A 22,869-nucleotide genomic window follows, 5' to 3' on the forward strand; every position below is an offset into this window, starting at 1 on the left:
TGGTAACTTTATCTGCAGTGAGTTCATCTCAAATCTGTCTCACAACTATCTCCCTAAAAACACACACTTGTGACTTGTTTCTATATAAAGGTATTTGTGGGCTAAATATACTGAACAAAATTTGTATTATTATAAACATAATCATTATTGTTAGTTATCAGGTTTACAGATATTACCATTCAAAAGTCTGGGTCGTAAGATTTTTTTTTATATTTTTGAAAGAAGTCTCTTATGATTCTTAAGGCTGCATTTATTTAACCAAAAATAAAGTAAAACACGAAATCTATCAAATATTATTATTTTAAATATTATTACTTTAAATAAATATTATTACAATTTAAAATAACTGCTTTCTGTGTAAATATAATTTATTCATGTGATGGCAATCTGAGTTTTCAGCATCATTACTCTGCTCTTCAGTGTCACATGAACCTTCAGGAATCAATCTATGATTATTTGATGCTCAAGGAACATTTCTTATTATGGTCATCAATTTTGAAATATAATTGGTTATTGAACACTAATAATCATTATTGTTATTTGTTGTAGACAGAAAATATGAATATTGATCAATCTGACACAAACCTTACCATCAAAACAATAGTTTCCTCATTTCCTCACACACACACATGCATTTGTTATAGCTTACAGTATTATCAGTGACACACTGACACAATCATCAGACATCGTTAACCAACACCTAATTTGCTGTCCACGGGTTTAAGTGTGTGAGTGTTATTCAGAGTTGTCTGTGATCTCAGGGTGTGTAAATGTGAGCACTGTGCACATAATACTCAATCACATGTAATGAGTAATAATAAGTTGGGCAGAGTAATATTAGTGTGGAGGGGTCCAAATACTCCGCCAGCCTGTCTCATGCTGGCCCGTGGAGCTGCTAAATAAGACAGTCTTCCCCCAGTCTGTCTGGGTGACTCACTCTCTCTCTCACACACACACACACACACACACACACACACATTGAACGGGAAAGGTAGCTGATGCGGTATCTGCAAGCAGCAGTGGAAAAAGGTAACATGGTCTGGGTGTCATGAGGGTTTCTCCAAAAAAACAAAGGCAGTTTTCCCATGAAACGTATCTTGATTATTGTCTCTGAGACACATTTGTGCATAGCTGACAAACTTGGTTTGAAGGGAGATTTTATCCTGGAGGGAGATTTTATCCCCTGTGTGACCTTAACACAACCCTCTATTAAGATGGGTGAGCGATGGTTTGGTAAGCTGCTCTCGACTGGATGTGGACGGGCTGGTTTGTGCTTTCGCCTTTTTCCATGAGCGCTCTCAAACAATTATATTTCAAATTAAACTATTTATTTCTGCCAGGTTTTGAAATTGAGCCTTAATATTCTCAGATTGATCTGTTGCAATATTCATCATGTATAATATGGGTATTTTTTTCTTTCTTTTTCAGGCTGGCTCCTGCGAGAGGTGCAGGGAGGCTGGCTCCGGCAGAGGAGGTTCTGGTTTGTGTTGACAACCGACTCCCTCGATTACTACAGCGGCTCAGACAGAGATGCTCGCAGACTCGGCACGCTTGTACTCACGTCCCTCTGCTCTGTGCTGTGGCCTGATAAATACACCTACAAACAGACAGGTAACACACCTGCAAATAATCTGGAACAGTCACCATTCCCTTTCATTGTGTATGCTCTCTGGAAATTGGTTGGACAATAACTTGTTACTGGAGCAGTGCCCTTGAAGGGACAACTGTGTGCCTTTCCCTAAATGATTCAAAGTCGTACTCAAATCCACCGGAAAGGTGGATTTGACTTTCTTCTTTCAGCCAAACTTAATTGGAGTTATGTTAAAAATATCCTGTCTCTTTCAAGCTTTATAACGAGAGTGAATGTTACCTTAGATTTTGAAGCCCAAAAAAGCACATCCATCCATCATAAAAGTAATCCATATCCGGCTCCAGTTAAGGCCTTCTGGAGCGAAGAAGGTGTGTTTTTGCAAGTAAAATATCCCTATTTATAACTTTATAAACTATAATGGATTACTTTTATGATGGATGGATGTGCTTTTTGGTCTTCAAAATCTGATGTACCATTCACTCCCATTATAAAGCTGGGAAGAACCAGGATAAATATATATATTTTTTTACTTCGATTGTGTTTGGCTGGACGAAAAGTCATATTTAATTTTTTGAAATTATTGAAAGGATAGCCCATATACATGTTGGATGGCTTGAGTTTTTGGATGATACAAAGTTGTTAGAAGGTACAAAGTTGTCTTTTTAAGTGTTCTGCCCTAGTGATAAGTACTTTTGCATATTTTTGTGTATATGGAAAAAATATTTCTATTTTGGATTTTATGGTTTATAAGCGGATTTTATATTTTATTTATGCATATTTTTACCTTTTGAGTATGTCTTTAAAAGAAGGTTAAAAACAACCAATCAGAGCAGTTCTTTCTGTTTGCACTGAAAGAGTGTAAAAATACATTCCCTGTATTCACATCTTCTGAAATTTCACCTTTTGGAACAATATTTATCATGTTATTCAAAACCCAAAAGACCATTGTTTAGCTTCAAAACACAAATGAAAATATTGTAATATTTAATATTTTATTGAAACCTGAAAGGTTTCTGTCCCTCCATTCAAAGTAAGTGTAACAGAATCATAGAAGATTTTACTATGCCATAAAGGCATAGTAAAACAAATATATATGAATTGAGCAGTTATGAAGTACCATTCTGAAGTTATAAAGTAATAAAGTTTAAAAAAAACAACTTTCATTTGCTTTCAGTCTTGTGAAGAGATATGATTGCTTTATATGATGACATTTACGTTTTATTTACATCTAAACATTCATTGACAGGCACATTACATTTGGTAAACATTGGAAACTCCTTGGTTGTGTGAGAACCAATGTGGTTTGTTCACGCATGTGACGCACAAACGAGTTTCCATTATTATCATATGCGATGTGCTCTACGTATACGTGAACTAAAGCATATGTTCATATGTAAACAAAGCCTTAAATGTTAAAATTGGAATTTTTGGGTAATCTATCCATTTAATACCTTCAAGGTTGTCCTTGTGGTTAACTGTACAATATTTTTCCATCTCTCCTCATCCACATTGCAGAAATATTAGCAAAATCGCTTGTCACTTTTTTTGTATCACGGTTAGTGAACTTGCCTTTTAATGTTCAATGGAAGATAAACTTAGTATTTCACTCACTATTTTAGGATTTGTCCTCCCGATGACATCCATTTTTTTCGAAGAAAACAGATCTTTTGGTCAGATCACAGGCACAGAGCAGGCGTGAGACTGCTGATCTCTTTTTGACATTGGGTTTGAAATCTTTCTTGTGGGAAGACTTTGATCACAGAAATGAAATGCAGGATTGTTTGAGAGCAAAAGCGAAATGAAGGCAGACAAATGGCATGCATTGTTGTCTGGGGAGATTGTGATGACCAGACAGAATCAAAGACTTATACTGTACAGTGTGTGTGTGTGTGTGTGTGTGTGTGTGCATATTCACATGGCAAATGTTTGGATTTCTGAAACACACACACATGCAAACTTTCAACCAGCACAGTCTACAGAACTCTAAACTTTTGCCAGATTAACTTTAGGGACTTTCCTAGATAAAAGTGTGTGTATGTGTGTATATGTCTGAAAGTGTGTGTACAAGAGCAGCAGTTGGTCAGGAGTCATTCATTATCCAGCACAGCGGACACGATGGCAACAGTTTCTTATTTTAACAAACAATTCGTCATATAATATCATGTCTAATGGCTCGTCCACAGAGTAAAACAGCTCTTTTAATGAATACATTAATGAGGTACAATTTCGTGGCCAAGAAATAGGAGTTATTTACAGCGGACACCGAATAACACAGTGGTCCTGAAAAACCCAAATTAATTACAGGAAATTTTCCACTGTGAATATACATTGTTCTGCTCTAAAATATTTCATATTGTTGAGAGCAAGATCTTGCCTAGTCTAGAGAGATTGGTGGGCTTTATGGAGATTGTAAAGAATTGCTGTGTCTTTTATAAGTCTCAGTTAATTTGAACCAAAACTTCATTCTTTTGACTGCCAAAGTTAACAAAAAAAGGGAGAAATTATGTATTCGTAAGATCCTCATAAAAGATCCAGATCCGGCTTTAGGAACATCTGAACACATTTACTGCAGGCCAGGCACGTGAAATATGAGGTTGTCAGAAATCTGGAGCTCTCGTACATTTGTCTTTAATCAGAAATAGCACAAGCACATACAAGTTTTCTTGCATTTTTGTTTTTACTTTTCTTTATGTACATACTCTCGTTATTTGTTAGGAGATGCTATTTTTGTGTTGTACCGCTTCTGTGAATTTTCTTCACAGAGCAGCACTAAAATATTTGAAATGTGTGCGACAGGTTACTGGAGTCTGACGGTGTATGGCCGCAAACATTGCTACAGACTATTCACAAAGCACTACAATGAGGCGGTGCACTGGGCGTGTGCCGTGCAGAAAGTCATCGACAGCAAAGCGCCGGTGGAGACGCCAACACAGCTCCTCATACGAGACATCGAGGTAAGAGAACACGCCTACATGAAGCGATTATAAATGCCAGAGCTAAGTGTGTGTATATATACATTCAGTGAAAAAATATTACATTTTATTAGTTCATTCAGCTTAGCTCCTAAACTGTCCATGGTCAGGATGGCACACATACACAGACACGGTGTGTAAACCGTCTAAACCCCACCCACTGTCGTCTCTCTGCCTCAGTATATTATTATTAGTTTGTTGGCTGGTGATTTTACACTTATAGATATGCTGCTCGGTATCTCGTGTCCCTGGAAATAGTTTTGATGGCAGTGAGTAGCTCTTTAGAAGAACCCTGTTGTTATGATGTAATGCCGGCACTCTTGGAGAGATCTATATTAATAGGATGTTAGTTGCTAGCCCACAGAACTCCCAGGAATCTCATTGACAGACAGGCAGACAGACAGGCGTGAAAACCGTAATGGTTGAAATGTTAAGTGGACCGACCCAAAAATTATCGTGCTGATTACTATATTACTCTTAAAGATAAGTTATGTATGGATATTAAATATTGAAGCAAAAAGACATGGGAGGCTATGCTATATTCTCAATAAAGTCATGACTATGTTCTTGCCTTATTATTTTTTATGGTATTAGAAAATTTTGTTTTGATGAAGATATAGTTCCTGACATGGATACCATAAACTTAAGTTTAGTATCTATACTATTATTTTATGGTACTATTTACATATACTATTTATTTGACCTCTCACATACTCAAACACAAAGTACATAGTGGTAAGGTTAGGATATCTTGTCATGTTTAACTGATCTTGGGATGGTTTATAAGGTAATTTTTAAGCAAACACCCCACAACCAATATAAACAGGCCCAATTCACACTTGAAATGTACACAGCAGCTTTCATTATACACACATACACAGAGCTGGCCTGCAAGCTGAAATTAATTTCCATTTACATTTGAAACACCATTTCATTACCAACCCCATAACAAAGAGGTCATCTGTTTATAGTGACATAATGGTACACAGAAGATATATTTGTCTTGAGTTTATTTATTTCAAGGTGTTTAATTGTCCTTGCATTACTGTATGTGTGTTTATGTGCAATGTTTTTGTACAGGAGAATAAATTCAACCCAGAGGTTGTGGAGCACATCTATCAGCATAATCCCATCCTGAGGTACACACAGAGCCCCCTCTACGCCCCACTGCTGCCTTTCCCCTACGGCAGTCTCCACAACACACGTGAGTCAAACTTTGGCTCTCTTTATTTAACTCTGTCTGCCTATTTCTTTCAATTTATCATAAATTAAAAATGGACAAATCGTTTTTTTTTTTTTATGGAAAAACATAAACTTCCCTTCCCCTCGCAAGGGAATCTCCATCAACGTGTCAGTCACATAAGATTGCAGCGAATAGCAAACATCAAAGATCTACTGATCCAATAGTGTCCTGATAGAAGAACTCAAGTCAAGCCCTGCATTTTTTTTCTTTTTAGAGAAGCCATTTCACTCAGCTATACACCGATGAGCCAAAACATTAATGACCACCTGGCTAATATGTTTTTGGTCCTCTTCGTGCTGCCAAAACAGTGCAGACCAGCCGAGACATAAACTCTTGTGTCTGGCACCAGGACATTAGCAGCAGTCAGATCCTTCAAGTCCTGTAGGTTGCCAGGTGGAGCCACTGTGGATCAAACTTGTTGGTCTGGCACATCCCACAGATGCTCGACTGGATTGAGATCGGGGGAAATTTGGAGGCCAGGGCAACATTTTGAACTCTTTATAATGTTTCTCAACCCATACCTGAACAATGAGTGCCATTATAATGCAGGTGCATTTTCCTGCTGAATGAGGCCACTTTCACCGGGGAACAACATTGTCATGAACCAAATTTTTCCCTTGTTGGGGAAATTTTAATCTTACAGTGATTATTAGTAAGGATTACTAGGTAATTTAAGAGATTAGTTTTTTTTTTGTGAAACCAACTGCATGAGCAAAATGTTGGTGTGTGCATGAGAATGACCCACAGGAACAGATGGGACAGGACCTCTGACCTTAGACACAGTTAGAATAGACCAAGTTATTTCAGCGGGCTCTGGCCTTGTGTAGAAACTCACGGAGTGGTCTGGGGTGTTCACTGATATGCTCACACAAAAATCGCTGCAAAAGATGCTTTCCAACAGGTGTTTTACCATTCGTTGTAAAACTGTAGACCTATTTTTCCGAACGCCTCACAACCGTACATTCTTCCGGTGAGAGCTTGAATAATAGACACTCCAGCCCAGTTGGTGGCGATAATGCACCTTTGCCAATTGCAAGCAAACCACTTGTATAGTGCAGCCTACGATACCGCGACTGCATGAGACTACAGAAAGAATACAAACAACCCCATTTCTGTTTCCGGTGGCGGAGTAATACCGTACATCACAGAATATACAATACAAGTCAATGTAGTTTTACAAAAACTATGATAAAACCTGTTGGAAAGCATCTTTTGCAGGGATTTTTGTGTGAGCAAATCAGTGAACACCCCAGACCACTCGTGAGTTTCACGTCTTTGTAAACTAAAGTTTTATGCGTTTTTAAAGGATTGTTCCTTTACACCTATGCTACCTTTGTGAAGGAAAACTAAAACTGAAAATTCTCGGGACAGCAGCATCTGTCTAAAAAACAATCTTAACCATTTTATTTCATCAGAAACTATCTTAAAATAGGGCTTTAATTGTAAAATACCAAACTTGTCCTTTAATATGTGGTCCTGTTAGAAGATGATCAATGATATTCGCTTCACCCGTTTGGCTGTGTAAGCTGTTCTTGACACATTTTGTATTCTCCAAGCTCATGAAGTTTATCTATCATGCTTTCAGCATCTGGCTTAAAGACTGCTGCTCTGAATGTGCAAAATGATTGGCTGGCGTAAATCACCTCAAAGGTTGTTCTGATTGGTTAAAATTGGTTCTGATCTGCCATCCATAAAATTTAATCACATCTGATTTTAAATCTTTAGAAATTTTTGAAAGTTGAAACACCAAACATTTATTTTCACAGAAAACGGGAGTCGGGAGTCCTTAAAAAGCTGGTTTATATTGTCCTATTTGATTTCTTCCCATTGTGCCAACACACCTTCTGTCTCTCTTCTTCTTAGATATGGCTGGTAAAGGCTACACATCCGTCCGCGAGGAGGCGGTGAGGCTGTTTAACTGCCTCCAGCAGTTAGAGTCGGCCCACGAGCCCATTCCTCTCATACAGGGAATCCTCCAGACCTGCCTCGACCTCCGGCCGCTCCGAGATGAACTCTACTGCCAGCTCATCAAACAGACCAGCGTTACCAAATCATGTGTGCAGACGCAGCCAAACCCGCAGCTCAGATACTGGCAGCTGCTCACCTGCATGAGCTGCACCTTCCTGCCCAGCTGCAGCATCCTCAAATACCTGCGCTTTCACCTGAAGAGGTCAGTTACACACGAATAATACAGATCTCTCAAAAAGTAACATCATGAATATATACACTCCTCAGGATGTGTATGCTCACTCACCCACCACAATGTCAAAATTACTTTCAATTTCACTTTTAATTCAATGCGTTTATTGCCGTGTCTCTGTAATTGTGAAATTTTCTGTCAATTTCTGAATGAAAATTGCTTCCACACCAAGACGCACAACTGCGGTTGAGTGTTTAGGAAATATGGGCTGCCTGAGACTGGATTTGAAAGTTGGTCATTTGGATATGACCATGGCTAATTGACTCTAAATAAGAGAATGGCTAAATAAACGAGTGTGCCTTAAGGAAATGGTGCGTTGACCACAGGGCTTTGATTACAGAGGCGGCTGGTGTAATGGAGACGGAAGAGTCTCTGTTCTCCTGAGGCCTCCGGTCGCTTCCCGCATGTGTTTACTTAACACAATTAGGGCCTACGGGCATGCATGTGATTACCAAGTGGCTGACACTTCATATCGCAAATAGACAAACTAAACAGAGAGGCCACACAACTTCCCCCAGATTTTTTGGGAGGGAAATTTTGTGGTTTGTGTGTGAAATCCTGTAAATGGTCCCAATAAAGTTTAAAATCTCTTTCTTTGTTTGTCTTCCCCCATGTATCAGGGTTCAAAGTTTGAGTGCGGACTCGGAGGTGGAGAGCTACGCGTCCTTCATAGCCCAGGCTCTAGAGAAGACGCGCGGCCGTGAGTGTGTGCCCTCTTGGGAGGAGATCCAGGGGCTGATGGGAAGGCAGGAGATACTGTGTACTGTGCACTACCCTGGACCGGGCTGCTGCCAGATACCGATCACCTCGCACACTACGGCTAATGAGGTATTGCATCATTTGTTTCCTCTACAGCAGGGCTTGGGAACCTTGTGCCGCTCATGTGTCACTATTGACACACAAAGTAATCATTAGCATACAAACATAAGAACGAGACATTCAGTTAGTAGTTTATTATTTTTGTATTAGTTCTTAGTTTTTTAATAATTTACTAATTAATTAATTTAATAATTTTCTTTTAGCAGCTATCCTTCCACATAAATGTATTGCTTTATTCATTAATGGAAGTAAATGTACTTTTTGTTGCGTATATTAAAGAAAATATTCGACAATATTTCTTTAATTGTTTTTTTATGGTCTTAAATAGTTTTTTTTTTTTTTTTTAATGTAACCAACATTACCTCCCCCCCACACATATACTGTATATATATATATATGAAGAGCTCTTTTCCAAAACGCGTTAAACGACATTTTTAAAAAAAATGAGTTTGTCGTGTCATTCTGCTGCGGACAGAACCCTTTCACTGCTCTATCAACGTTTCATGCCGAATCGCTATATTTCCTTGTTTAAAATGTACTGCAAGATACAGTTTCTTTCCAAACCACGATAAGCGCCAGCCCTGTTTTTAGCCTAAACACGATAAATCCTCAAATTCAATGAGCGCTCTACACAATCCAGCACGGCGGCACTCTGAACAGAGGTTTATTATGTTCATTCATTCCTCAAAATGAGTCCTAGTTTTCTAGTCGACTAGTAGTAGATCATTTAAGCCATTTGTATTATCAGTAATCACATATATTGATTTAATTAAATGGGAGAGAAACCATATGAGCGTTTTTAATTGCATATTCCGCATCTCAACGTATGCATAAAGCTTGCCACAAAGAACCGGCAAAAGTAATGATTATGCATGAAACATTTGAATTGTTTATTAATAAACTAGTGTTTTCTGTCAGACCCCGTTTACACCTGGTATTAAAATGCGATCTGTATCCAGATAAGTTATCCGGATAATAAAAAACGCATGTTGTAAACGCGTTGTGATCGGATCGTGATCGGATCTGCCTGACCACATCTGGAGGTAGTCTGGCTCGCATTGTGTCCGGATCTTTACTAGGTGTAAACGCAATCTGGTTGTTGAAACCACATATGTATATTTTACTCCTCCCAAAAATGCTAAAAAATAAACGAGTGAGAGCGTGTTATATAGGCTATATGTCATGTTATAGCCTAGTCAGATGCGACACGCGACACGCATCACCGCAGATGAGCAGCTGAGCGTCTATTCAACGTGCAAACATCGCAAATAAAAGTGAAAGTAAGTCACAGACGCAGTTAACACATCTTCAAGTAAAGAAACGAAATTATCTTACCAGGCCTGTTGCCACTCTCTCTTATTGATGTCTCTGATTTGGAAATTAGCTGATGATCAATAAAATGCCGCTCAGATCTGTTGCTTTTGGTGGCGTGCAATCCAATAAATCTGCATATAACGCAGGAGGTGAAGATCGGATTTATATCCGTTTTGCAAAAACACATTTATGTGGCCAGGTGTAAATGGAATCAGTACTTATTATCCGGATAACTTATCTGGATACAGATCGCATTTTAATAAGCAGGTGTAAACGGGGTCTCAGTGTCAGCAACAAAGATAAAGTTGATGATGCTTACTCGCCATCTTCGCAGTGAACGCGCATAGAGAAACGCATACTTCGAATTAGCCTACATACGCAGAGAGTTGCCAATTTATTTTAGTTTTTAATTGTTTTGTTTAAAAGTAGATATTTAAAGCTTTCTGTAGCTTAGTTCTCAGGCCTGTGTGAGGCAAGCATCGCGGTGTTTCGGTTCATATTATGAGACGCGCTCCGGTTCACCTGCGCGCCTCTGTGTCCTGATTATATTGTCTGATATTTACTTCTAATGTATTAATCCAGTCAATTTGTCGATGAAACATTTATTAAAATGAAGATACAATTTATATGAAACGAAATTTACAAGCTTTCTACAAAACAAAACTTAATAAGTGGTCAAAATCATGTCTGACGCACTGCAAATATTTTCCGATATTGGGCAGCTTTTGAATTTTGATCCTATCTTACTCATCTCATGCGGTTTCCTTTTCATAGCCTACTCAACATAGATGAAATAATAAAAATAAGTAATGTAATATTATTAAAAACAAATGTGAAATGTTTATTTTGTTTTTTTGTTTTTTTTTTAACTTATATTTAAGCGTCATGCTGCTCCGCTTTGCTCACATGTTATGTAGCCTGTGTGTGTGTGTGCATGTGCTGGAGGGGTGCCCATCCCTTTTTTGAATATCGTTATCATATATTGATTGTTTTTAATAATTCGTTTTTTTCATGCATATGTTGAAATTGGTATTAATAATTTGTTTTTTTCATGCATATGCTGAAATTGGTACTATTTGTTTGAGGTTTATTTCGATTTATAGCGTTTTGGAAAAAAATAAAATTAACTTTTAAATTATCATTAACAATATTGTTGTTTGATTTAATAATTATTGTTCAAAATGTTCAGACTGAACCAATAAAACATTTAAACAGGATAATTTGAATATTCACAAAATGTGTGGGTCTAGGTAAAAAATGTAGTTTTCCTGAAAACTATTGAAATGGATTTATAGCGTTTTGGAAAAGAGCTCTTCATATATATATATATATATATATGTATAAACGAAGGGAAAAAAAATATGTATATACTGTACATAAACTAAGAAAAATGACAAAACCACAGAACAAAATGACCAGAATTTAAATATTTAAATGAGAATATTATAATAAAAACTACAATAACACTAATTTTCTTTGTCCAGGTTGTGAGGAAGTTGGCGGAACGCCTCGGACTGCAGGACAGCCGAAACACATTTGCTCTTTTTGAGCAGAACACATGCTGGGAGAAAGCTATCGGAGGCAGCACCATTATTGCTGATGTCATCACCAGATTTGAAAAGTAACTCAGTCTAAATTTCTTCAATCAGTTGTATTATGTGGAATACAACAAATAGCTGAATGTACCAAACCTGAAGTACCACGTCTATACCAGTCTTTGTTGGACATTGTACTAGGGCATTACTGTTTTTTTTTTTTTAACATGTACCATGGTAATACTATGGTATTTTTTAAGTACTATGTAAAGACCATGTTACATGAATTTGGTAATCATTCATTACCATGATATTACCATCTACGATTGTGCTACAGTACAGTGCAGGTCTGTTTTTTCTTTATCTTTTGATTTATTCACTTTCCCAACACTTTATCACACTTTAACCGACACTGTGAGAATGGACAAGCAGCTCTTTATTAGTATTCAGTAAGCCAGCAGGGATCTCAAGGTGAGACTGATGTCATCGCTTTAACTGATGTGGAAAGCAAACTGAAGGAGAGATAAGCCCAGCCAGCCAGAATTCAAGGCATCCGCTTTATTCTGGGAAGTGTGTTTGTGTTAGTCTGTGTGTGTTCTCCGTGCCAACTCTTCCCAGAAGTGGGTTCATGGACACACGCCTAGTCTTTCTCTCACACTCATACATGCGTGCAGACTCGAACACAAACTCGCGCATGCAGCAGAAAAAGCTGAGTGAATCAGGGTGCCATGTGATTGAGAATGATGACTTTGCTCTGTTAGGGTGGTTTTAGCCATGTGTTCAGGGAGCATTGGCGGATTTCAATTGTTATCGTCATGCCATGCCTTCCTAAGACTTGTGGACTTGTGTAAACAGTTGAAACAGTTTTGGGGTGCTTGAGGGATAGTTCACCCAAAAATTGAAAATCTGTCATTTACTCCATATTTTGGATAATTTCATTAACCAAACTGTAGGTCACTGGGTTCCATCAACTGTTTGGTCATTTTTCATAATATTTTTAAATTAAGCCCTTCTTTGTGATGCCCATTGGACCCCTATGGTGTGGTGTGCATGAGTTGTATCTACTGTATATTGGAAAGTGTATTTGCTTAATGCTTCACATGTAATGCTTCATCTGATCCATATGCATGTTCCATTAACCAATCCTTGTCTTTCTGTCTTCCAGTTTGTCAGCTAAAGACCCAGACTCTGTCTGCCAGTTCCGACTCTGCTTCAAACTCTATTGTCTGTTGGACACCGATAACATCAGTACCGACAGCATTGAGTACCTCTTCTTCTATGAGCAGGTAAAACGACACGAGACAGACATGGACGAGCAGAAATGAGAAAGTTGAATAGATTAAGTAAACTATAGGCCGAAAGAGAAATGAACCTTCTGTGGAATGTGTTTTATAAAGACCTAATGATGGATGCCTTCCTCAGAACATTTATATTACAAGCCATTAATTCTTACTGAATAATATAAACAGGATTAGTGTTACACGACTGCTCTCAACCTAGTTTGGATGTGTCTGCAAACATCCGTTGAATGCATTTTATATGTGCATGAAACAGCAGAGAGTGGCTTGGGGGCATAGAGAGAAAGAGGGATTTCCAGTTCTTCCTTTCTGTTTGTGTTAAATGTGGACTAGTTTCACACTTGTGTGGACAGATGTGTGCATATCGTCTTTATCAGTCGGATGAAAAGCAAACATGCAAACACAACACATTAGTGAACTCAGTAAACCTTCCCATGCTTGACTTCCTCCCTCCCTCTCTCTTTCTGTATCAGTGTCATGAGATGGTAGTGCGTGGGCAGCTGCCAGCCTGTGAGGATGACCTTCTTTCTCTGGCGGCACTGAGACTGCAGTGTCTGCTGGGAGATTTCAGCGCCCTCTCTCCGTACCCGCCGTTGGAGCAGCTTTTTCCGGCTGAAGTGGTGGAGGCCCGGGCCCTACTTGCTCCCGTCGATCCCCCTGGCTGCCCTTCCTTCCCCGGGGGTCTGCTGGCTGGGACATTATGGGGGCACAAGCGGCGTCAGGAACAGGACCAAAGACTCCGAGCCAGGCTGAGAGAGGAGGGAGCCGTGGTGATGTCGACCATTTTAGAGCACTGGAAAGCACTAGTGGGATACAGTCGCAGAGACAGCATGGCCGCCTATCTCACCATCGCCCGGCAGTGGTCAGGGTTTGGCTGCACGCTCTATGAAGTGGACTTCTACATTGTGAGTGGATGATTGTTACTGGTGAAACGTTTGTAATCAATAACCCTTTCCCCACCAGTGTTTCAAAAAAAGAAAAAAAAGAAAAAAAAGTTGTCCGCCACTGTCACACGCCAACTTTTTGATCTTTTTCACAAAATTTGCATGGCCCCAAGCAGTGTTGTAGTACTCGATACTCGGACTCGTCTCGGACTCGGTCTCGAGACCATATTTTAATGGTCTTGGTCTTGTCATGGACTCGTGTCCATTTGAACTCGGAATTGACTCGTACTCAAACATTTTTTTTTTAGGACTCGGACTTATTCCCGAGTCCACTCGAGTTCAATTAAAAATCTTTTTCATGATTATTAATGTATGTTAATAAAATATTTCTTTAAATTGATTGACACGCCCAGTGATTGGTGATTTTCTAGTGCGCAACTGCGCATGACAAATTGTAATAAAATTACTTTTAACACCATCTACTATGTGGCCTTTTTACCCTAAACTGATCATATTTTTTAAACTCTAAGTAAATTCAGTAAATAAAAGTAAATTAGGTAATCAACCCTCACTGGTCTCGGTCTTGACTCGGACTCGACCATCTCTGGTCTCGGACTCGACTCGGACTCGACTCTCTATGGACTCGGTCTTGACTCGGACTCGACTCTCTATGGACTCGGTGTCGACTCGGACTCGAGTGAGGTGGTCTCGACTACAACACTGGCCCCAAGAATATTTTGTTGTCTGAATATCTGAATATCTGAATATGCAATATTTTAAAAGAAAGAACATACCCTCTTCTTTAAACAAACCAAAAAAAAAAAGTTATATTCTAGTTTATTAAATTATTTTTCCATCAACATGTGGGTATAAGTTTCATTAAATAAGCAACATTTCGAGTAAAAAGCTGAGAAAATTACATTTTTTTTCAAAGACTGGATTGGATTCAGTAGATCGAGTCCATCAACACCCCCAAAGCTTGCACGGTCCTGTAGCTCATCCTGGGTCGACATTTCATTCATAACATTAGGCAGTTTTGATTTATATGCGGTGTAATGTTAATGATCGCGTTATTTTACGTATGTATATGCTTACATATGGTATTGCTCATAGATATCCATAGAAGGCTAGATGTCTCGTCCGCGCTGCTGGACAATGGAGGTCGACATCCGCACCTGGCGGCCATCTTGTCGCAGGCAGTTTCGCTCACTCGTAACATTGTGTTTCACTGGTGCATGTACTTTTTAAATAACCATAACTATACCAATTTTCAAACGGATTGGTTTGTTCTAAACGTCAGAATATTAAGTGTATAAATAAATAAATAATCATCCAGAATTATAGCCATGTTAATAATGTTTGTAAGAAACCAAACCGTTTGAAAATCCGTCAAGATTTCAACGAGATAAGAGTATTTGTGTTTGTGCTGATCACTCATCTTACATCAGCTTGCCTGTGACAAGATGGCCGACGGTGATGACGATAAAGACTCCATCGTAAGACATTCTATGGATATCTATGAAAATGCTTGTTTCTGCTTCTTCTTCGCCTGTTTTGATCAGGAGAGTCAGTAATCTTTCAGATAATGTGTTATAGCGCCCCCTACCGTATAACAGTGAAAACACAGAAAGCTGGAAATTTCCGTCAATGGCAGGGAAGTGTTGTCTCATAACTGACGGAAATTTCCGTCAAATGGCGGGGAAAGAGTTAGGATTCTTTTGTTTCGTAAAAGAAGTCTTTTATGCTCACCTGGTCTGCATTAAAAATACAATAAAAACAGTGATATTGTCAAATTCCACAAAAATATTTAGCAGCACATCTGTTTTCAGCACTGATAATACTCAGAAATGTTTCTTGAGCACCAAATCAACATGATAGAATGATTTCTGAAGGATCATGTGACATTTTGAATCACAGCTGTGCCTAAACATCCTTGTGTTTCTTGTAGAGCTCGACAGGAAGCTTCTCTCAGAAGTTGTGGCTGGGTGTGGCGGCTTCCTGCGTGTCTCTGTATCGTCAGGGTGAAGCTGAAGCGTTGGAGTCGCTACCGATAGGTCAGATCTGCTCCTATGGCGTCTCTGATAGCAACACATTCAGGATCACAGCAGGAGATCGAGACCTGCTCTTTGAGACCACAAAGGTAAGCAGGCTCGAACTGCTATCACAACGTTTGTACTATGGACTTTCAAATATTCTTCAAACCATGCAACTTGTTAAAAATATATATTTTTTGAAGTGGCTGGAGTTACGTTGTTAGTCTGTTAAGCAATTAAAACACAACATAACTATGAGCTAGTTGCCATACAAGCCAGGTCTTCCTGCCATAGCTTTACTCTAGCAATAATGTGCATATGCAACTTGGCCATGTTATCACTGTGCATGATACAGTTAGGCCAAAATATTATAGGGAAGGCATATACTCCTAGCCGAGACAGAGTGTTAACATGAACCGTGATGCTTTTAGACCTAAAATAACATCGACGTTGATGTCAAAAGGGTTTTTATCATGTATACTTTCCAGTACTCACACAATACAGGTCAGACCAGCTGTGACTTTTAGTGTGTACACATGTGGAAACACTGAGACAACCAGTTTTTCTTCTCCTGATATCAGCTACAGGCTCACACCCATCCTGTGCCCTCAGTCCTATACGTTTTAAGCTGAAAAATCTCTTGAGTTTTCATGCCAAACTACATCTGCCTGCCTCCTGAGTGATGCATGAATGTCTCTGCTAGCTCACACATACACCATAAATAACAGACAGTCATCAACCGTCGCCCAAAGTTGTTCTAAACCCGAATAACTCTTATAAAAAGCAATGCGACAAATTCTAAAATTTAAATATATATAGGGGTGGTGATGGCACAGTGGATGAGACACATGCCTTTGGTGTGAGAGACCCGGCTTCGAATCCACTGTGAGACACCAATGTGTCCCTGAGCAAGACACTTAACCCCAGAGGCGTGCGACCTCTGACATATATAGCAATTGTTAAGTCGCTTTGAATAAAAGCATCAGCTAAATGAATAAATGTAAATATAAATATGACCAATTAAAAGTGAGGTCATCTGTAAGTTGCTTTTTGATTTAATTTAAATTCATTTATATAGCACCTTTCACTATATTTACCAAAAATATTGCCCCTTATAAACCTTTTTTAAATTATTATATATTAGTTTTATTTAATGTAGCAATTATATTTAAATGAATATTTTTTTATTTAATATTTACATGCAATTATGTTGAATGAGTAAAGCATTTAGTTTATGATTTGTTGCCTCTTGCTAAAAAAATAGATAAAACTCTACTGCATTGTTTCACACTACATTCAATACCGAATTTAATTAAAAATTGATACTTTTATTCATCAACGATGCATTGTTGTTTCCACAAAAATATTAAGAGAGTAGTTCAAAACTTTTGCTGATGAAAACATTCCAGGAATTCTCCATACAATGGACTTCAATGGGAACCAAACGGTTCAAGGTCCAAATGAGAGTTTCAGTGCAGCTTCAAAGGGCTTTAAACGACACCAGACGATGTATAAAGGTCTTATCTAGCGAAACGATCGCTCATTTAAAAAAATAAATAAATTAGTTTAAGTTTTATAAGCACAAATCCTCACCTTGCTCTGTTCTGTGATGAGCGTTCGTGACTCACCTGTTCAAAATTGTTAATCAAAATGAACAAATCTTTTTTGGATCATGACTTGAAGGGTCCTAGATAAGACCCTTATTCATCGTCTGGTGTCGTTTAAAGCCCTTTGAAGCTGCACTGAAACTCTCATTTGGACCTTGAACCCTTTGGTTCCCATTGAAGTCCATTATATGGAGAAAATCCTGGAATGTTTTCATCAAAAACCTTAATTTCTTTTCGACTGAAGAAAGAAAGACATGGACATCTTGGATGACATGGTGGTGAGTAAATTATCAGCAAAAGTTTTTTTTTAAAAGTGAACTACTCCTTTAAGCAGAACAACGGATTTCAACACTTACAATATTTAGTGTTTCTTGAACAGTAAATCATCATATTATAATGAATTCTGAAGGATCATGTGACACTAAAGACTGGAGTAATGATGTGGAAAATTCCAATTTGCATCACAGGAATAAATTCCATTTTAAAATATATTAAATCTGAAAACCGTAATCTTAAAGTTTTTTGAACTAATAAATAGTAAAACAAATGCAGCTTTGTCAGTATAAGAAACTTTTTACAAAAAAGTCATACTAACCTCAAAACCATGTTAACTCAGGATTAAGTGTAGTGTACAAGGACTTCTAGAGCATAACAGAGTCATTGTACTAGTGTAAACTGCATAGCACTGACAAAAATGTCTGTAACAAATTTTACAGTGGAAATTTACTACAGTCATTTCTCTCTCTCTCTCTCTCTCTCTCTCTCTCTCTCTCTCTCTCTCTCTCAGCTGACTGAGATCATGCAGCTGATGAATGCTTACTTCAGTGCCACCCGTCGCCAGCTAGGCAAAGATGACTGCATCTCCATAGAAACAAACCCTAAGCTCCACCCCTCCCTACTTGAGCTCCCCTCTCACCCGGTGTGAAGAGAGAATGACTTGCTCGCTCATGCGCGCACACACACACACGCACACACACACTGAGACTGACTCTGACTGATGCACACATGCATATGCAGTCCTGGCTGATTGCTTCCCTGTGAGCTTTGTAATGAGGACAAACTCTGATGAGACTGAAAGGAGCAGATGCTGTGGAAATGGAAGAGGAGTGGAAGGTGTCCAGGGAGCCACAAACAGGAGAAGACGGTTCAGGAACTCACTTGCTACACACCGCCAGCCAAATCCAGAAAGGACACGGAGGCCCTCAACAGCCCCTGCCACCTGGGAGCCCGCCAAATATCACAGAGAGGAAAATAGCGTGACTTTAGAGATCAACAGTGAAAAAAAAAACATTTTCTTAAGGAGAATTTTGGTCTTGCTTTTTTTAGTATTCAAAATACTTTTACTTAATTTGAAAAATTAATTTGGTTTTACTTCAACTCATTAAATATTAAGACTTATTTTTAGACCATCTTTTCAATTTACATGATAATTTAATTTGTTTTAGGGATTTTTTTTTTTTTAAAAACAAGACAAGATTTTTTTTGCAGCAATGTCTTTGTATTGCACTACAGGAAGACTACACAAACATGCTGCCGTTGCACTCACACACACACACACACACACACACACACACACACACGCAGTTTTTGCGCTTTAAACGTTCCTTTCGAGACTCCTGCCTGGCTCGCTGTTAAACTCATTCATCAAACCGTACATGACCTTGAAACGAAAGCAGGTGAATGTCACTTTCACACCGACCTTTACCGAACTGACAGTGGTGCATGTGTGGGTGAGAGACGTATTTGAATATTTTAAGCTGTAGAAACCAAAGGATCCTTAGCTCATCTGAATGATGCAAGTGTATTTGTGAAAAGCTTTGAGCCCGACCTGGTGCTGCTTGACTGTGCTGTTAGCTTACGGTAACTCTGCACTGTTCGTCCTGTAGCCACAACAGCCTCAGATCTTTAGATTATCTTAACTCTTACATCCGCATACCTGTGAGGGTAAATTACATTTTGACATAGAAAAAATAATAATACAATTTTGGGTCAAACCAAGCGTCCCAGACCTCTCGAACACTGAAGATAGACACTATTGATATACAACACTATCATCCCATATTCTAAAGAAATTACATTTCCATTAAAAGGGATAGTTCATCCAAAAATTTACATTTTGTCAGCATTTAATCATGCGCATGTTGTTCCAAAGCTGTGTGACGTTATTTTATCTTGCTGAACACAAAATAAGTTTTTTTTTTTTCATTTAATGGAAGTCAACGGGATCCCAAAACGACATTGTTTGGACCCCATTGACCTTCATTGTGTGGACACAAAAAACACTGAGACCTTTTTCAGAATGTCTTCATTTGTGTTCCACAGAAGAAAGGTTGACACAAAAGTAAGTAAATCATTTTTGAGTGAACTATCCCTTTAAGCCTAACCTGTAGCCTCTGTCTGTTGTGCTATGTTACGAAGCCTCATTTCGGCTTCATGACGGCTTATTGTCTCCTTTAATGTGTGTTAGTTTCTACTAGTTTTATTTATGGCTGTCTGTTGAATACATTGTGTGAAAGTTTTTTTTATTGTCCTTTTTTACTTTTGTTTTATATATCTTTCATAAAGACCCGTATTTGTATTTTAGAGCTTGCATTGAAATAATTACAAAAGAGCTGATGATGTCATAGGTAAATTATGATGTCATAATGTTTATTTACTTTTTGGGTTATTTGTTGTTTATTTTCCCCCGTAATGTGAGGTCTACGAGTGACAAAAAAAACTTGATAATAATCAGTTTATTTTGTAGATCTTATTATTTTGTCATAACCAAAAAATTCAAAAAGTCATTCGCCCTTTTAAAGTCACATGGACCAAATTTCTTGGGGTTGGGGTCTTTTTTCCCCTTTGAATGACTGCCAAACTATCACTGTAGCAATAAAACCTGCCCAGTTGTCCTGAGGATGAGCCCATTTTCAGTATGAGGCTTCAGGTTGCCTTTGAGGAACCACTAGTGCCTGTCAAACAGTCTGTACAATCTTTAATTCGCTCTTACTCTATGAATACAGAAACACTTGAGCCTGATTATGGAGTATTTTGGTTCTGCACTATCTTTGCCCCACAGCAGTTTGTCTGCCTGAATACAAATTTGAAAAAAAGGTTGCCAGCTACTTGGAAGTTCAAAGGTGGAGGGCAATCATGCCTTGAATGTTGTTTATATTGTTTAAAGAAGTTTATTTTGCCCAAACCATGTTCCTCCTACAGCCCCTGTGACGGCCGTAGTGGTTGTCACATTTGCTTGTCTTCTTTTCATGGCACTCTTTAGCTGCAGGCAGCTCTGACCCAATGTCATATGTAACAAAACTTGACAAACTCTGATGCTTTGGTTTGTATGCTGCATGGTACCTTTATTATGTTACACGTGTAATAGTCAGTTGCACTATTGTTTGTACAGCTAACTTAAATGTGCAATAATGCAAAATGATGAATACTGTATGTAATAAAAAGCAGCACCATTACATCACTTGAGTGTCTGTTATAATATTGGTGGGAATAAATAAATTATATATATATATATATATCGCTCATTTAAAAAATAAATAAAAAAGTTTAAGTTTTATAAGCACAAATGCTCGCCTTGCTCTGTTCTGTGATGAGCGTTCGTGACTCTCCTGTTCAAACTCGTCCATCAAAATGAACAAATCTTTTTGTCATGACTCGAAGGGTCCTTGTTAAGACCTTTATTCATCGTCTGGTGTCGTTTAAAGCCTTTTGAAGCTGCACTGAAACTCTCATTTGGACCTTGAACCGTTTGGTTCCCAATGAAGTCCATTATATGGAGAAAATCCTGGAATGGTTTCATTATGGACAACATGGACATCTTGGATGACATGGGGGTGAGTAAATTATCAGCAAAAGTTTTTTTTTTTTTTAAAGTGAACTACTATATTGGTGGTAAAAAAAAAAGTATATATATATATATATATATATATATATATACACTGATGGGAATAAAAATAAATAAATATATATTAATATATTGGTGGAAATAAAAAAAATAAATAATATCAAGTTCCACAGGATTATTAGCAAATTTTAGTTGTGTCAGGGTTTCCTTTCATTAAACATATTTAGATATATCGAAATCGTCATCCATTACGATTTCCCGTATTTCTAAATATCAGGCATGTGATTGGCTAAGGACAAAAAAGCAGGAAAATATACGAGCCCCCCCCCGGATCGATATATATCCCAATATCTTTTCCGCAAAGTGAGAGCAAATGTTCAATCAAAGTCAAATATAGTCTTCACTGTATAAATTATACATTGATTATTATCAAAGCTACTATTAAAGTTCTCAGTCAAGAGCAGTGAGTGATTTCCTCTGTGTTTTGTTGTACATTTAACAACAAATAGTACATTTAACATTAAATAGATAGTTCTCCCAAAAATTGTAATTGTCATCATTTACTCTCTCAAGTTGTTTTAAACCTGAATAAGTTTCTTTCTTCTGTTTAAGTTATTTGGAAGAATGTGGGTAAACAAACAGTTGATGTACCCCAGTGATTTCCATAGTAAATTTTTCCCTATGGAAGTCAATGGGGACCAGCAACTGTCTGGTCACGCACATTCTTCAAAATATCTTCTTTTTTGTTCAGCACAAGAAATAAATTAATACAGGTTTGAAACAACATTACAGTGAATAAATAATGACATAATTTTTATTTTGGGGTCAACTATCCCTTTAAGAACAAGCGGCTGCATTTTTATTTTTAGGGCTACTGTCACTTTAAGACCTGTACGCGACACGTCTAATATACACGGAGCATTTGACAAGCAGATTTCTCGCAATTTTCTCGGTTTGCATTGAGTTTAGACATAACCAAATGTTCTTATGTAAACCTTGTATGTATTTGAGAGTATTAGCGAAATAATACTCAAAAGATAACTTAGTCCAGCAACCAGGCGCTGTTAGACAAGCTTTTAGTTCATGTGCGCGTCGGGTGTTCGCGCTCAGAACAGCGCATCAGCAGTGAATGACATGTTTAACCGGCAAGGCTTTTAAAGCACATGCAAATTAACTTTTGTGAACTCGCTGAACTGATGTAGCCGTTCCTCTGTGTTAATATTGCGAGTATTTGTCGCGTTGTACACTAATGCTGTTGAGACGGAGGTGTCAGGACTGCAACTGACTGAATGCACGATATACATATTTCTACAAAAGCAGTCAGCAGCTTGCTTGGAGCAAGGATCATAGCGCAAATTTGAAATATATTGATACATCGCCCAGCCCTGGTGACCTAACTGTGATGATGTTCTTGTCAACTGACGACGATACCAGCGCGAGAGCGACTGAGATACGAAATTGAGCAGGTGAACAAGCTGAACCAATTAGACATTCTCTGGCTGAACGCAAATACGTCCTTGTTGATACTT

General features: G+C 38.2%; 1 protein-coding gene across 3 annotated transcripts in view; it reads left to right on the plus strand.

Annotated features, from left to right (window-relative positions):
- The window catches only part of plekhh3 (pleckstrin homology, MyTH4 and FERM domain containing H3), a 41,200-nt gene extending 20,244 nt beyond the window's left edge, over nucleotides 1–20,956 (plus strand). For 2 of the 3 annotated variants that reach the window (XM_089128650.1, XM_039687030.2), the window contains 10 exons: nucleotides 1,429–1,611; nucleotides 4,388–4,545; nucleotides 5,644–5,767; nucleotides 7,670–7,976; nucleotides 8,627–8,834; nucleotides 11,624–11,760; nucleotides 12,840–12,960; nucleotides 13,446–13,877; nucleotides 15,805–15,996; nucleotides 18,284–20,956. In XM_089128650.1, coding sequence (XP_088984776.1) covers nucleotides 1,429–1,611; nucleotides 4,388–4,545; nucleotides 5,644–5,767; nucleotides 7,670–7,976; nucleotides 8,627–8,834; nucleotides 11,624–11,760; nucleotides 12,840–12,960; nucleotides 13,446–13,877; nucleotides 15,805–15,996; nucleotides 18,284–18,421 — 2,000 coding nt within the window. In that variant the 3' untranslated portion in view covers nucleotides 18,422–20,956. Of the gene's footprint in view, nucleotides 1–965; nucleotides 1,030–1,428; nucleotides 1,612–4,387; nucleotides 4,546–5,643; nucleotides 5,768–7,669; nucleotides 7,977–8,626; nucleotides 8,835–11,623; nucleotides 11,761–12,839; nucleotides 12,961–13,445; nucleotides 13,878–15,804; nucleotides 15,997–18,283 lie in introns of all 3 variants that reach the window. The other variant, XM_089128651.1, reaches the window with a different exon arrangement.
- The last annotated feature ends 1,913 nt before the right edge of the window (nucleotides 20,957–22,869 follow it).

The sequence above is a fragment of the Pimephales promelas genome, chromosome 3, assembly GCF_988280905.1.
Source record: "Pimephales promelas chromosome 3, fPimPro1.hap1.1, whole genome shotgun sequence".
Classification (NCBI taxonomy): Eukaryota; Metazoa; Chordata; class Actinopteri; order Cypriniformes; family Leuciscidae; genus Pimephales; species Pimephales promelas.